Source organism: Paralichthys olivaceus, chromosome 21, assembly GCF_024713975.1.
Source record: "Paralichthys olivaceus isolate ysfri-2021 chromosome 21, ASM2471397v2, whole genome shotgun sequence".
Taxonomy (NCBI): domain Eukaryota; kingdom Metazoa; phylum Chordata; class Actinopteri; order Pleuronectiformes; family Paralichthyidae; genus Paralichthys; species Paralichthys olivaceus.
This window is the reverse complement of record NC_091113.1, coordinates 6,273,579-6,290,715: the sequence shown is the minus strand read 5'-3', so window position 1 is coordinate 6,290,715 and position 17,137 is coordinate 6,273,579. Positions and strand designations below refer to the sequence as shown.

The 17,137-nt window shown below is 36.2% G+C and overlaps 1 protein-coding gene and 1 pseudogene across 1 annotated transcript; one reads left to right on the top strand and one right to left on the bottom strand.

Moving 5' to 3' along the window:
* The first annotated feature begins 122 nt into the window (after positions 1–122).
* On the top strand, positions 123–4,623 carry LOC109626861 (7-methylguanosine phosphate-specific 5'-nucleotidase-like; annotated as a pseudogene).
* Positions 4,439–14,372, bottom strand: fkbp10b (FKBP prolyl isomerase 10b). The gene is made up of 10 exons (XM_020083045.2): positions 13,952–14,372; positions 12,962–13,107; positions 12,272–12,461; positions 11,918–12,063; positions 11,298–11,487; positions 11,039–11,184; positions 10,349–10,538; positions 10,124–10,266; positions 9,780–9,943; positions 4,439–4,902 (listed from the first exon to the last, which is right to left on the bottom strand). Exons 1-10 carry the CDS (start codon positions 14,149–14,151, stop codon positions 4,708–4,710), a joined length of 1,710 nt encoding a protein of 569 aa, XP_019938604.2. The 5' UTR covers positions 14,152–14,372; the 3' UTR covers positions 4,439–4,707.
* Positions 14,373–17,137: the final 2,765 nt, after the last annotated feature.

The window sequence follows — 17,137 nt, the reverse complement described above, 5'->3', positions numbered from 1 at the left end:
ATCATGTCTGTGGTGGATAAATTATTATTTGACTTTATGGTATTTTTCTGTATTTGTTTCTACGGTGAGCCAGTAGGAACAAATATGCGTCGGGAACCTTGTTCGTCCACTCCGCGTTTGCAGGGGGACTGCTGTGGGTGGGACCAACACGGAGAATGTAAACAAATCCTTCAGAGCTGTTTCGTTGTTTTTATCAGTGTTTCATTATTTTCTGAAGCAAACAGCTCGTCGGTGAAGAAGTGAACTGTTAGTGATGAACAGAGGTTCGGAGAAGAATCGTCACTTCGACTGAAAATGGTAAAATGAGGTTTTTTCATCGAAGTCGTCGTTTAAACTCAAGTGAATATGAAGTTACCCCTCCTATATAAACGGAATATCTCTTCACTATATATAGCAAATAATTTTTACTGTTTATGCACATCTGAACAATATACTTTAAATTCATTAAATTGAACTAAATCAACTGAAAAAATTATCAGTATTTCAGAACCCAACTCTATAAAATGACTAAATGAGTTTTCTTCTGGGCTTTACTTGCAGATATACCATATTCCATGGATCTACACACCGGCACGGACTTTCCTTGCCATCTGGCACCAGCTGACCAAAACCCCGGTGAGGATTAGTGGGAGTAAAAAGGTCTAAACCAGAAATAATTATGATTTAAGTGTTTTATGTGAATTTATATGCACTCACTGAAAGAAAGACGACAGAAAAACAATTATACTGAGGTGTTACAGAAACCGTGTGTGATGATCTTGATATAACCAAACCATGTTGCCTGTTCAATGCGTATATTTGAGTATAAATCCTCCCTGGAGTCTGTTTTTGCTCTCCTTGTTTTCTGCTCTCTAACTGTATGAGGAAGAACATGCCTAATAAGACGGAGCTCTTTTCTGTTCAGGTCCCAGAGCTGGCCAATTGCTCTGTGCTGATGAGGGAGCGTGGCAGAGTGGAGGAGACCATCCGCGCCATCCAGCGAGCAGGTGCCGGCAGCCTGCAGGTGAGAGAAATAAATAGAGGAGGGCACATTTTTATCAGGATTTCATCAGAACTGAGGATGCAATTCTTTAGTTATATTTTCAATTCTAAGACGTCCTGTTGTCTCAGGTAATCGCAGACTTCGACATGACGCTGACCAGATTTGCTCACAACGGCAAGAGAGTGCCCACCAGCCACAGTAAGCACACAGGCCACAAAGATCGTCTGCTTCATGATCATCAAACTAATACAAACCCGTTTTCCTTGCATTTGCAGACATCCTGGACAGCCACTTACTGATCAATGAAGACTGCACTAGAAAGGTAGGATTTAGGATTTGTTTGCTACTCCTTAATTGTGTCACTCCACTATGAACACGCTGATACTTCCCATGTAGTTTGTCTTTAAATCATTTTTCAGTATTTTGTGTTGGTTTATTGCAGATGAGGCAGCTTTTGAACACCTACTATCCCATAGAGATTGATGCAGGTCTGAGTGTTGAAGAGAAGCTGCCACTCATGGTGGAGTGGTAAGAAAAATCATAGTGCTTCTGTTTAATATGTACAGTTTGTGAACCATTTAAAAATTTCTACTTACACTCAAAACAGTAGAAATTTTGTCTAAGGATGTGACGTTCTGTCAAGGAAGTTCAACTATTCAAATATCAGTTATTATTATATATTGTTAAGAGCAGTGGTCGATCTGCAGGACTAAACATTGACTGAAAGCCAAAGTTCACATAGTTACAGACGGTTAAATCTGTAAACATTATGCTCAATAAATATGTGTTGTATGCTTTTGTGTTGTTTGATTAACTGGATTCTATTTATCTCGTTTTAGGACTGAGATATATGGTCAGATTTTAGCTCAACTCTATGCTATAATAATAATGACTTTATTTATATTGCACCTTTCAAACACAGTAACAAGGTGCTTTACAAGTAAAAATGCAGACAGTAGGAAACAGTTCAATTAAACAGTAAATCCTTCCCTTGATATGATGTTGATTTATTAAGATTAAAAAACAATTTCCCAGTATTTTCAATCTGAAGACATTGATTTCCTGTGTAGTGAAGAACAGGTCGGTAAAGCTGAGGATGTTTTAGATCCTGATGTTTGTGCTGCTCTCGACAGGTGGACCAAAGTTCACGAGCTGCTGATTCAGCAGAGGATCCGAAAGGACATGCTCGCCCAGGCTGTGAAGGAATCCAGTGCTATGCTCAGGTACACGCAGACTTAAGGTCAAATGGAGTTTACCCAGAACACCTACAGATGTTTTGAAGTCCTAATAGACTATATATATATATTTTTTTTTCCCTCATGTAATTGGGACAAAATTTAAAATTCATATTTTCGTAAGAAAACTAAAAGAACTGAAGTCCAGGCAAAATAATTCCATCAATCTTAGTTCTTGTTATACTTCTTGAAGGAATCTGCAATACTAGCTTCAGCAGTGTTTCTCATGTGTCATATTCTTTAATTGCATTTCATGTGTAGATAGTCATTAGTTCATGTGTGTAATCTAATGAGGTGTGTGTGTTTGTTTAGGGACGGCTACAAGGTGTTTTTTGAGCGTCTGGCAGAGCAGCAGGTTCCTCTGTTGATCCTCTCGGCCGGTGTCGGAGACGTCCTGGAGGAAGTGATCTGACAGAACCACGTTTTCCATCCCAACGTCCACGTCGTCTCTAACTACATGGACTTTGACCAAACTGTGAGTTAGACCATGGCTGCCTCCACATGCATTTTATCATGCACATTATTATACGAGATCATTTGCATAATATTGAACTTGAGGGCCAGAGATGGTCTTAAAGATATTTATAAAGTGATGAAATTACATCAAATTCAACTAGAGACCAAACAAACCATTATAAATACAAAGCACATGAGCAAATAAGGCTTCAAATAATACAAAATTATGATGGAGCACCATTATTGGTGTATTTTCCATCATTAATTTACCTTAGGTTTGTTGTTCTGTTACATTTGCACCTTTTAGTGCAACACAAACATGATAATACTCCACCAACTTCAGTCTCTATGTGAAACACCCTCTCTTAAACACTGTCTCTTTGTTAAGGGCGTCCTTCAAGCCTTCAAAGGTCAACTCATCCACACGTTCAACAAGAGGGAAGGTGCTCTGTCGCACGCCGCCGGACTCAGGGAGCTGCAGGGTCGACCCAACGTGCTGCTGCTGGGAGACTCTCTGGGAGACCTGACCATGGCTGACGGGGTGTCCGAGCCCCAGAACGTCCTGACCATCGGCTTCCTGAATGACCAGGTCTGACCACAGTGCATGGACTATTGTTTGGTGACTGTTTGATGCTGGGATTTGTTGGACACAAACAGTTGTAGACAGTTGATTGATTGATTGATTGACACTGGGTTTTTCATCGTTTTGTGTTTTGTGTCTCTCAGGTAGAAGAGAGGAAAGAGTCGTACATCAACTCCTTTGACATCGTGCTGGTGAAAGACGAGACGATGGATGTTCCGAATGCCATCCTCAGATATATTAGTTCATGGAGAGACAAGTGAGACACACAGACGGACATATTTACTCCATTTACAGTGTTGGAAGCTAGACAATCGCACATTATGATCCTTACTTACCTCAAACGAGACCTCAGAACTGACCTTTTCACTCCTGTCTCCACTGAAGTGGATAATGGTGCAGATCACTTTGTTACACTAACCGGTTTTTACTTGAATTTGCTTAAAAAACACCAACCCAGTCCAAATGTTCAAAATATTGAAAATAGGTCTTTAATTTTTGTTTTACTTTTTAGAATTTATGATTGACTGTGTTTTGCAGCCAAATTAGATTTACTGTCTTTGTAGGCTACAACTTTTGCTTCTTTGCGTTCTTTCCTGCTGTTTACTTTAAATGTCAGAATAGAACCAGTGGGACCGGAATGGACAAATTATATTATTTTAAATAGATAAAGTATATCCTGCCATCCTTCCCTCTGAAAACTAATCATCAACCTCCCAAAACTCTCAGAACAGATATTTTCACAGTGTATTTGTAATTGCCTGTCCTCTTTAGCTCAAAATACTAATTATTACCTTGTTGTTTAACTGTATGAGGGTTTTTAATATCATTGCGTACAAAGACAGAAAGTGTGTATTAACCTGTCTCTATACAAGTTTAATGCTTCATACTAACAACAGTTTTGGTGAATTTTGTGTGTTCTGTGTTTTACCACTGTGTACACTTAATGCTCCAGGCTATTGTCACTTTACTTGCAGGGGATTCTGGGCCATTAGTGTCATGCTGTAGGGCTCAAAGACCTATGAAAAAATGGGTGTACTTCCCCATTAGATTTAACTTAACAAAAACTGTATGAATATTAAATGTGCATCTTTATAAATGTTTTTCAACCGTATGTTGTCAAGAATATACAGTGTATGTATGTGATGATTTCAAGTTACAAGTCACAGAAGAACTGAAACCACATTTGTTTTCTTACATTTTAATTCACGTGACATCAGGAAAATTAAAAGGTGCTTGTTCAGTTTTTTAAAAATACAACTCTCAAACAAAAACACTCATACAACACAAAACTCTGCAAAAAGAGCATTTGCACTTTGTTCTTTTCATTTCAAAAACTGTCCAACATTAAAACCTGTTTGGGAAAAGTCTCTCGTTGATGTGTTTTTTTTTTTTTTTTAAGGTGTTGGGGTTCGTTCCTGAGAGTATTTTTTTAAAAAGTGTCCTTCTCATCATCACAGCTCCTCGTGCATCATTTGTTCCCGCTCCTGGTCCTCCTCCACCTTCAGTTTCAGCTCGTCGGCCTTGATCACTCCGTCTTTATTTCTGTCCTGGTTATCAAACATGTCGACAACAACCTGCTCCATAGTCATTCCAGGCTTTATACGACCTTTGCCCTCGGCTACCTGCAGCTTGATGAACTCCCCAAACTAGAAACAGTCAGAGGAATATTAACTGATTAATTACAGTGTTTTTTCAGATTCTGATCTTTTTTCAGATTCAAATCTTTTTTTCAGTTTCAAAACTTTTTTCAGTTTCAAAACGTTTTTCAGATTCAGATCTTTTTTTCAGTTTCAAAACGTTTTACAGATTAAGATCTTTTTCATATTCAGATCTTTTTTTCATTTTCAGAGCTTTTTTCATTTTCAAAACTTTTTTCAGATTCCAATCTTTTTTCAGATTCTGATCTTTTTTCAGATTCAGAGCTTTTTTCAGATTCTGATCTTTTTCAGTTTCAAAACTTTTTTCAGATTCAGATCTTTTTTGAGATTCAGATCTTTTTTCAGATTCAGATCTTTTTTCAGATTCAAAACGTTTTTGAGATTCAGATCTTTTTTCAGATTCAAAACGTTTTTGAGATTCAGATCTTTTTTTCAGTTTCAAAACTTTTTTCAGTTTCTGATCTTTTTTTCAGTTTCAAAACGTTTTTCAGATTCAGATCTTTTTAATATTCAGATCTTTTTTTCAGTTTCAGAGCTTTTTTCAGATTCAGAGCTTTTTTAATTTTCAAAACTTTTTTCAGATTCAGATCTTTTTTCAGATTCAGATCTTTTTTCAGATTCAAATCTTTTTTTCAGTTTCAAAACTTTTTTCAGTTTCTGATCTTTTTTTCGGTTTCAAAACTTTTTTCAGATTCTGATCATTTTTTCAGATTCAGAGCTTTTTTTCCGATTCAGATCTTTTTTCAGATTCAAAACTTTTTTCAGTTAACGATCTTTTTTTCAATTTCAAAACGTTTTTCAGATTCAGATCTTTTTTTCAGTTTCAGAGCTTTTTTCATTTTCAAAACTTTTTTCAGTTTCAAAACTTTTTTCAGATTCAAATCTTCTCTCAGTTTCAAATCTTTTTTTCGGTTTCAGAGCTTTTTTAGATTATGATCTTTTTTTCAGTTTGAAAACTTTTTTCAGATTCCGATCTTTTTTCATTTTCAAAACGTTTTTCAGATTCAGAGCTTTTTTCGTTTTCAAAACTTTTTTCAGATTCTGATCTTTTTCAGTTTAAAAAACTTTTTTGAGATTCAGATCTTTTTTGAGATTCAGATCTTTTTTGAGATTCAGATCTTTTTTGAGATTCAGATCTTTTTTGAGATTCAGATCTTTTTTCCGATTCAAAACATTTTTGAGTTTCTGATCTTTTTTTCAGTTTCAAAACGTTTTTGAGATTCAGATCTTTTTTCATTTTCAAAACTTTTTTCAGATTCTGATCTTTTTCAGTTTCAAAACTTTTTTCAGATTCAGAGCTTTTTTCATTTTCAAAACTTTTTTCAGATTCTGATCTTTTTCAGTTTCAAAACCTTTTTCAGATTCTGATCTTTTTCAGTTTCAAACCTTTTTTCAGATTTCAATCTTTTTTTCAGATTTCAATCTTTTTTTCAGATTTCAATCTTTTTTTCAGTTTCAGAACTCTTTTCAGATTCTGATCTTTTTCAGTTTCAAAACTTTTTTCAATTCAGAGCTTTTTTGAGATTCAGATCTTTTTTCAGATTCAGATCTTTTTTCAGATTCAAAACGTTTTTGAGATTCAGATCTTTTTTCAGATTCAAAACGTTTTTGAGATTCAGATCTTTTTTTCAGTTTCAAAACTTTTTTCAGTTTCTGATCTTTTTTTCAGTTTCAAAACGTTTTTCAGATTCAGATCTTTTTAATATTCAGATCTTTTTTTCAGTTTCAGAGCTTTTTTCAGATTCAGAGCTTTTTTAATTTTCAAAACTTTTTTCAGATTCAGATCTTTTTTCAGATTCAAATCTTTTTTTCAGTTTCAGAACTCTTTTCAGATTCTGATCTTTTTCAGTTTCAAAACTTTTTTCAATTCAGATCTTTTTTGAGATTCAGATCTTTTTTCATTTTCAAAACTTTTTTCAGATTCTGATCTTTTTCAGTTTCAAAACCTTTTTCAGATTCTGATCTTTTTCAGTTTCAAACCTTTTTTCAGATTTCAATCTTTTTTTCAGATTTCAATCTTTTTTTCAGATTCTGATCTTTTTCAGTTTCAAACCTTTTTTCAGATTTCAATCTTTTTTTCAGATTTCAATCTTTTTTTCAGTTTCAGAACTCTTTTCAGATTCTGATCTTTTTCAGTTTCAAAACTTTTTTCAATTCAGATCTTTTTTGAGATTCAGATCTTTTTTCAGATTCAGATCTTTTTTCAGATTCAAAACGTTTTTGAGATTCAGATCTTTTTTCAGATTCAAAACGTTTTTGAGATTCAGATCTTTTTTTCAGTTTCAAAACTTTTTTCAGTTTCTGATCTTTTTTTCAGTTTCAAAACGTTTTTCAGATTCAGATCTTTTTAATATTCAGATCTTTTTTTCAGTTTCAGAGCTTTTTTCAGATTCAGAGCTTTTTTAATTTTCAAAACTTTTTTCAGATTCAGATCTTTTTTCAGATTCAGATCTTTTTTCAGATTCAAATCTTTTTTTCAGTTTCAAAACTTTTTTCAGTTTCTGATCTTTTTTTCGGTTTCAAAACTTTTTTCAGATTCTGATCATTTTTTCAGATTCAGAGCTTTTTTTCCGATTCAGATCTTTTTTCAGATTCAAAACTTTTTTCAGATTCAAATCTTCTCTCAGTTTCAAATCTTTTTTTCGGTTTCAGAGCTTTTTTAGATTATGATCTTTTTTTCAGTTTGAAAACTTTTTTCAGATTCCGATCTTTTTTCATTTTCAAAACGTTTTTCAGATTCAGAGCTTTTTTCGTTTTCAAAACTTTTTTCAGATTCTGATCTTTTTCAGTTTAAAAAACTTTTTTGAGATTCAGATCTTTTTTGAGATTCAGATCTTTTTTGAGATTCAGATCTTTTTTGAGATTCAGATCTTTTTTCCGATTCAGATCTTTTTTCCGATTCAAAACATTTTTGAGTTTCTGATCTTTTTTTCAGTTTCAAAACGTTTTTGAGATTCAGATCTTTTTTCATTTTCAAAACTTTTTTCAGATTCTGATCTTTTTCAGTTTCAAAACTTTTTTCAGATTCAGAGCTTTTTTCATTTTCAAAACTTTTTTCAGATTCTGATCTTTTTCAGTTTCAAAACCTTTTTCAGATTCTGATCTTTTTCAGTTTCAAACCTTTTTTCAGATTTCAATCTTTTTTTCAGATTTCAATCTTTTTTTCAGATTTCAATCTTTTTTTCAGTTTCAGAACTCTTTTCAGATTCTGATCTTTTTCAGTTTCAAAACTTTTTTCAATTCAGAGCTTTTTTGAGATTCAGATCTTTTTTCAGATTCTGATCTTTTTTCCAATTTCAGAGCTTTTTTAATTTTCAAAACTTTTTTCAGATTCCAATCTTTGTTCAGATTCAGAGCTTTTTTCATTTTCAAAACTTCTTTCAGATTCTGATCTTTTTCAGTTTCAAAACTTTTTTGAGATTCAGATCTTTTTTGAGATTCAGATCTTTTTTGAGATTCAGATCTTTTTTCAGATTCAGATCTTTTTTCAGATTCAAAACTTTTTTTCAGTTTCCGATCTTTTTTTCAATTTCAGAGCTTTTTTAATTTTCAAAACTTTTTTCAGTTTCAAATCTTTTTTTCAGATTCAGATCTTTTTTGAGATTCAGATCTTTTTCATATTCAGATCTTTTTTTTCAGTTTCAGAGCTTTTTTCATTTTCCAAACTTTTTTCAGATTCAGAGCTTTTTTCAGATTCAGAGCTTTTTTTATTTTCAAAACTTTTTTCAGATTCAGATCTTTTTTCAGATTCAGATCTTTTTTCAGATTCAGATCTTTTTTCAGATTCAGATCTTTTGTCAGATTCAAATCTTTTTTTCAGTTTCAAAACTTTTTTCAGTTTCTGATCATTTTTTCAGATTCAGAGCTTTTTTCCAATTCAGATCTTTTTTCAGATTCAAAACTTTTTTCAGATTCAAAACTTTTTTCAGATTCAAAACTTTTTTCAGTTAACGATCTTTTTTTCAATTTCAAAACGGTTTTTTTTCAGTTTCAGAGCTTTTTTCATTTTCAAAACTTTTTTCAGTTTCAAAACTTTTTTCAGATTCAAATCTTCTCTCAGTTTCAAATCTTTTTTTCGGTTTCAGAGCTTTTTTAGATTATGATCTTTTTTTCAGTTTGAAAACTTTTTTCAGATTCCGATCTTTTTTCATTTTCAAAACGTTTTTCAGATTCCGATCTTTTTTCAGATTCAAATTTTTTTCTCAGTTTCAAAACTTTTTTTAGTTTCAAAACGTTTTTCAGATTCAGATCTTTTTTTCAGTTTCAGAGCTATTTTTCAGTTTCAGATCTTTTTTTCCGTTTCATAATTCTTTTCAGATTCAGATCTTTCTATCAGTTTCAGAGCTTTTTTTCAGTTTCAAAGCGTTTTTCATATTCAGATATTTTTTTCATTTTCATATTCAGATATTTTTTTCATATTCAGATATTTTTTTCATATTCAGATATTTTTTTCATATTCAGATATTTTTTTCAGATTCTGATCTTTTTTTCAGTTTCAGAGCTTTTTTAATTTTTAAAACTTTTTTCAGATTCTGATCTTTTTTCAGATTCAAATCTTTTTTTCAGTTTCAAAACTTGTTTCAGTTTCAGAGCTTTTTCAGTTTCCTCTGCTGATGAAGATCACGTGACTCGATCAAAAACTCATAGGCTGCAACAGTCAACCTCTGTTTTCAGGGTCAGGAATAGTTTAATATTAAATCTTTAAATATATTAAATAAAATATTGATAATTATTATTTATTAAATAAATTTACGACAATAAATGTAAGACAATGAAAAAAAGCCCCATGTCATTGCTGAAACCACCACCAGATGTCACCAAAGTAAGGACGTTCTTTGGTGATCACACTCTCGGGTGCTGCCTACCTCCTCCTGTGGAACCTCCTCATTCTTGTTGATGTCCAGAGCTTCGAACAGGTTTGTAGGAGTCTGCCCGAGCCACACGAACAGGTAACCAGGGGGAACGCCCTTCTCGAAGCTCACCAGCTCAATTTCAAAGACCAGCACAGCGCTGCCCGGCACACCAGTGGCTGACAGACGAAAAGTACGAAAGACACGGTTAAAGTTTGGCTTTCATTTTTACCTTCATGAAGAGAGAGAGAGTGTGTGTGTGTGTGTGTAGCTTGTTCACACATCTCATACTGTACTGCTCAAAAAAAAAAGTACAGTGTGTGTGTGTGTGCTTGGTTGTCACGAGGGCTTAGTCTCACCTCCTTTTTCTCCGTGGCCGAGGTGAGGGGGCACCGTCACCACCCTCCTCTCCCCCACACACATGCCGCGCAAACCGCTGTCCAGCCCGTCAATCACTTTGTCTGAGCCCAGCATCGCGTCCTGAAGGTTGTCATAGGTGTGTCTGAAGATAGATTATGCATTTGTCAATGAAAGTGGACATGTGGTGTTAACGCTGCAGCTGAGAGTGCGTCTGCCTGACTCACGAGGAAAAGAGCAGTGTGCCGTCCATCAGGGAGCAGTTGTAGTTGTAGCGGACGAGGTCGTTCTCCGCCGTGGTGTCGTTACACACTTCGGGTTTGTGGGTGACCTGGATGTCCACTGTGTCGTTGGGGTTGTGAAAGTCGATGACGTGAATGTCAAACACGAGCACAGCTGAGGGAGGGATGATGTCACCTGGAAAGATCACAGATAAAGATATTTTAATGTTTTAAAAACTCACTTTCAAAAAATTTATTAAAACCAGATTAGAAGTAACACAAAGTGTGGGTCAAAGGTATTTTAGTTATACATAACCAAATACAAAAAAAGTAACAAAAATACAAAGATGTTTAATTTACAATGAAGTAAAACAATAAAGTGGCAAATCCACAAATGTGAGAAGATAAGAGAAGCAAATGTTTGTTTTTTAATGCTTGATTTTCTTAGATTTTACAATGCATGAAGACAATTCATACAAGGAAAGACTTCAGCCGTCTCCACTCTCTTTATGTTATGATAATAAAACAGTTTTGATTAGAGATCGGTTTACACTTTTCAATTCAAGATTTAAACGGCTTTGTGTCAGTGGACGTGTGTGGAATGAATCAAGTGGTATAATTAAATGTAGTTAACTTCTGTTTGTGTTTGTTTTTGAGAGTTTGCGACACGCTGCAGTTAAAGATGATGGAACTTACCGGCTCCTTGCTCTCCATACGCCAGGTGTGGAGGGATGATGACCCTCCTCTTCTCCCCAATGCAGACCCCCACCAGGCCCTGGTCCATGCCTGCGATCACATACCCCATCCCGATGTAGGTGTTGTATGTGCTGTTCCTCTGGTAGCTGTGGGCACAGACAGGTTTCAATAAAATTATTTTTTAATCCCCAAAATAATTTTGAGTAAAATAGCTGACTCCATTATCATCATCTTTGTGGTCAGTGGGACCTGAGCTCACCTGGTGTCAAAGGTGCGTCCGTCCAGGAAGGTTCCGTTATAGTGGTAGCGGACGTAATCCCCGACAACGGACTTGCGAGTGCACGACTCAGGCACCACCTGGTTCTCATAAGTGATGTTGTCCTTCGGGTTATGAATGTCCACCAGCAGGACGTCATATACCAGCGTCGCCTGGGAGGGAATCTCTGTGCCTGGAGAACAGAAAGCAGAGAATTTAAAACCTTAATAGCAACAAACATTTACTGAAAAGTGTAAAGAGAGTTTTATTTGGTTATTTTTTTAATCTAATTTGTGTTTGTAAGTAATTACTTGTTCTGCTAATATGTTCTCTTGACTGTATGTTCCACAAGGTGACAGAATATATTGAAATAAAATATATCTGATCTATATTTTAGTGTATGAGCATCTAAGTAATAATTTAAGCCTTGACCTACAATTGTGAAATGTTTCCATGTAAATAAACTGTTGTAAACTTTAGTAAAAGAAAAAGTATTTTCTGTGATGAGATGTGATTTGGGGCGTTTTGCCTGTAGTTAGTTTTCTTCCTCTGAATAAAAGATTCCACACTTTTATTCTAACCAGGTCATTTTTTTCTTTCCGTCTCCCGTCACCTGTACTCACCTGATCCCTTCTCTCCGTAGGCTTTGAATGGTGGGATGATGATATTTCTGACCTCTCCCACACACATGCCCAGCAGGCCCTCGTCCATGCCCTTGATCAGCCAACCCTCACCCACTAGGGAGTTGTGGGTCTGCTTTCTGATGTAGCTATGTAGGGCTCATACAAGCGCATTGTCAAACACAACCTCACACAGACAACATACCTGGATGACACAATACAAAACACACAAGAGCTGTCATTCGCATGGGGGTTGGTTTCAGAGAGAAACACACACACTGCATTTGATATTGTTTCATAAATAAATCAATATTATGTGAGATGAATCAGGAACCAACGCAAACACTCCGAAATCACCTGGATTCAAAGAGGCTGCCGTCGAGCAGTGTGCCGTTGAAGTGGTAACGCACAAAGTCGGTGCGCATCACAGAGCGTTTGCAGTCTTTAGGGGTGGTGACGGTTTTGGTGACGACCAGGTCGGCTTTGTTCCACAGATCCAACAGATGGATTTCAAACACCAGGGTGGTGTCGGGAGGAACCACGTCACCTGAAAACAGTCAGATAACATCATCAATGTCATAGCATCAGTACAAAACTATTGATCGAGTAATAAAAAAATGGAAGAAGTTGAGCAAATGTTTTTATTTTCAATGAAACATCTTCAAGTGATGCAGAAGTGTAAACAGGAAGTTAGGACAGGCTACAAAACGATTGCATTGATTTGAATGTATTTATGTCTACTGGTGCACGATGAAGTTTTATTTCCTTATTGTGACAATATTTTATGTGTCTTTTATTGTGAAGGACTTTGTGATCGGATCTATCTAAGTGCTGTTCAAGTAAAATAAAAAAATGTAGATTTGCAAATCCATCACTAAAACTGCAACATGAACAGGGCTGGATCAACCCACTAGATGGCCCAAGGGCAGAAATGAGGTGTGGGCCCCCCAAATGTAAAATATGCACTTTTAACATCCAATATTTAAAACTCTGTTCATGGTTTTTTTTTGTGAAGCATGTTGAAATAAATTTGAAATTTTGACTTACCTGCACCGGTGCTTCCGTACCCCAGGTGAGGCGGGACGGTGATGGTCCTGCGCTCGTTCACACACATGCCCTGCAGACCTTTATCTATACCAGCGATGAGTCGACCTTCTCCTAACAGACCGACCTTAGCTGCTCCTCTCTGGTGGCTGGAAGAGGAACAGAGGATGTTATTATATTATTTTTATTATTATTATTATTAACTGGTGCTGTTATCATTAATATCTCCATCTACAAGTGTGACAATTAAGTGTGAATTATTATTTTCTTAAAGGTCCAGTGTGTAGGATTGAAAAGGATCTTTTAGCAGAAATTGAATATAAAATCATCCTATTGATATTGTCACTTGTGTGTTTTCTTTACCCTGGAATGTGAAAGGCTGCCACAGGTTCTCTCATGTTTGGAAGGGGGAGGGTAAAGTCAGGGGTATTCGCTGCAACATGTGACTTCACCACTACGTGTCATTACAATTTTCATACTGAACCTTTAATATAAACCAATCAGACAGAGATTAAATAATAATACTATATTCTATATTTTACAATTCTTCTTTTTTCTCTCGGTCTCTATTCTCCCCCCACGTTGAATCTGGCTCTTAAATAAGTTTCTCTCCATCATGAGAAAGTTTCAACATTCACCAAATATTTGCTCTGTTGGGTTCCTCCATAATTATCTAAAGTCTCGTCCTCACTGAAAATGGCCTTGAGATGATGTCTGTTGTAATTTGGCAAATAAAATTGAGTTGAATTAAAAGTCGAAGGAAAAAGTGCATCTGCAAGGCACGTAGAGTTTTCCACCTTTTCAGCTGCAAACTTGTTTTAACATGTAAATCATTATCAAGTCATCTTTCTATCCCCCCATAAAAACCAGTGCTGCAGCCTCGGGCTCTGCATCTGATCCCACACAGGCCTCTGCGCAGCGGAATGCGAGCCAACGAAGCTAAAATAAAAATAAATGCATCGAGTTTTCACATGCAAACCGACTTCAACTCACCTGGAATCAAACGTTTTCCCGTCGACGAACGTGGCGTTGTAGTGGTAGCGCACGAAATCCCCTTCTTTCGCCTCCCTGCTGCAGACTTGGGGGATGAAGGCTCTGTCCACGACTACATCTCCCAACACAGGACTAGGGTTACACTCCACTGAGGAACTCCACGTAGTCAGGAGGAAAACGAAAAGGCAGCAGGAAAACATCCTCACACACTGAAAAACTTGGATTAGTTAGAGCAGAATAAGATAAGTTAAATTTGGAGAGTGCGGCTGTGTGCGCTCTTTACGCACGACTGAGGATGTGGCGCAGGGCAGCGGCGTCTGGAGCCTGTAAACGTGGACAATCTCCAGGTTAGTGTGCGTGAGGACTTTTTTTTTTTTTTCTCTTTTTCCAACCAGAGGGAAGGGTGGGGGGGTTGTTGAAAGTTGGAAGCGCCTCTGTTAAACTCTCCACAGTAAGAAGAGAGCATCACTTCCGTTAACACACAAAAGAAAACCCTCACATGTCAGCGTGGACACGTTGAGAAGGAGCACAGTGAAAATAGAGGTTAACTCTTTCAACTCTAGTTTTAGCTCCAACACACAAACTCACATCAACAGGATCTGTGCCTCAGGTTAAAAGCAGTTAAGTTTTATAGTTTTTAATTTTTTAATTTTACTGTTTTAATGCTGTTTTATTGCATTGCTGCAAATGATCTGGCTTTTCTATTTTATTTTTGTGAAACACCTTGCCACTCTGGTTTTGAAAGATGCAATAGAAAGAAAGTTTATTTTTATTATTATTATCCTCTTTCAAATAGCTCTTTGAACATAATGTCAGACATGACCTTTTACTGGACTTGTGGATATTTAATCATTCGTTTTACATAGTTCAACTTTTATTTAGCCTCTCATATTGATTTCACTTTTAAAAATTGAAAAAAAAGTTTTTAAAAGTTCTATATAAATATCTATATATATTATTTTCTAGAAAAGGGATGTAATGGGGTGTGTGCGGTTTCTTTTGTATAGTAAATTCAGATTTTGTTATAAAGCAGGAATTCAAAACAATCCAAAATTATTCGTTTGTTTAACTAACAGTATTCAAAACCGTTCTTTTTCCGCTTTTATTTTGAAAGAGCCTGTCGCTACAGCGCAGCTGTGCACAGCTGCAGGGGGAGGAGAGGAGGGAGGAGAGGAGGGAGGAGAGGAGGGAGGAGAGGAGGGAGGAGAGGAGGGAGGAGAGGAGGGAGGAGAGGAGGGAGGAGAGGCTCTCTGTGGAACAGCCTCAGAGCCGTAAAGCGTCCCGAGACCTCAAGACGCTCAGCTTTTTCATTAATGACGTGAAGTCAAGACAAGAGGGACTTTACTTTGTCTCAGAACTACAGGGGACTACAAGTACAGGAGCCCGCAGGACACATTGAAAAGAGATGAGATAAAATTAGATAAAATAAAATAAGATTAGATAGATAGATGAATAGAAAGATACTTCATTGATTTTAGATTTAATATTCAGTATGCGACATTGCTACTAAAATTAATACAATTAAATTCAAATGATTAAAATCAGCTAAACTGAAAACCAAATAAAAGAACAAGTGTCAAAAGATGAGAAAGTTTGTGTTCCTCTCTCTCTCTTTCTCTCTCTGGGTTGAATGATGACACAGTCACTGGTATTCACATACGTTTTAATATGTGTTTTAATATACAGTAATAGAGTATTTACATTGATATTCTATACTGTGAGACTTTAGACAGTGTTGACTTCCATGAGTTTGATGAGTCCAACTACAACGAGTGATCACAAACACAGTGAAACCTGAGCTTTCAGCCAAGAGTCCTTGAGTAACCTTAGTTTGTTTTTTATTCAGAGAATAAAGAGAAGTCTGATTAAAGGGAACCACAGACATTTAAGTTTAGTTAGATGTTGTTAAATTCTTCTGCTTCACTTATGTTTCATCTATTGAGCTTCGTTTCTTTAACGCACTTGATTTTAGGAGACTTTCAATCAGAATGCTGACGTGCTCCTTTAATGCTACTGTGGGTTGAACTGGCAGTGTAACTCGGATCATCTCTTCTGGCATCTGTGCTATTTGCCGCAGTATTTTTTTATTTTATTGTTCAAATCCTCTGAACCTGATATAAGATATAAGACCTGATAGGAGCAGAGAGGATATAATGAGACAGGGATGCACAAAAAGCCTTTTTTCTGAGGGGAGACAAGTTTTGTTTGTAGGGATTGTTAGGGATGTTTTTTCTTTCAGATGTGTGTTGCTTATTAAATGATTTGTTGAGCCAGGATTAAACCTTATGCATACACGTGAGTACACACGGCAGAAGCCAAATTTGAATTTCTAAAACTGAGATTCTAGTGTTTACGTCGCAGCTTTGCAGCTTGAAACTTGAGTATCAGCTTCATAGGCGTGTTTGAAATATACTCTGCAACGCACATCATTTTTAGAGCGATGTTAGAAAAACTCAGATGAGCTCTGAGCTCAGATGTCCTTAAGATGTAAAAACTGCAAAGATGTGAATCCTCTCTTGCTGAGTAAAGTTTTTTCGAGGCAGGAGGAGTTTTCTTGTGCTTCGGCGGCAGTGAGTCACTGCTTTCTACATGAGTCGACCTTATGATACACTATGTACATCAGCACCCATGTTCAGCATACGTGTATGCGGATTGGTGTTATATGGATTACATATCATACAGCAGGGTTAAACATTCTGTGTGTACATGTGTAACTTCTCTATCTGGCTTGGCTGCGGTAACGTCATCAGCACAGGGATTCGACCGGAACAAGCTTCCTCACAGGTTGGAACTATAAATTCGTGCATTAATGCATATTATGTTGAAGCATTGACACTGCAGTGATAATGAAACACAGCATCAGAAGGTAAATTATGGCTAGTACTGTGGAATGTAAAGTCCTAACACACAAAAATAACCCTCATCTACAGAGATTAAAGGTCAACATTCACTATTCTGTATATTTATACACTTCTATTGCAGTTGGTCACACTCCTGAGGAGACGTGAACGTTTTTCTCCATGAGGTTAAAATATATCAACTGTGTAACAACAGAAGGCTTCATTTAAAAAGTTCAGAACCAGGAGAAGGACGCAGCCTTCCTCTATGAGCATCACTGGAGGGGTAAAAAAACAGGAAAACAGTCAATATGGCAGAAGAGCAGCTGTAACCAGAAGGAGGGAAAAG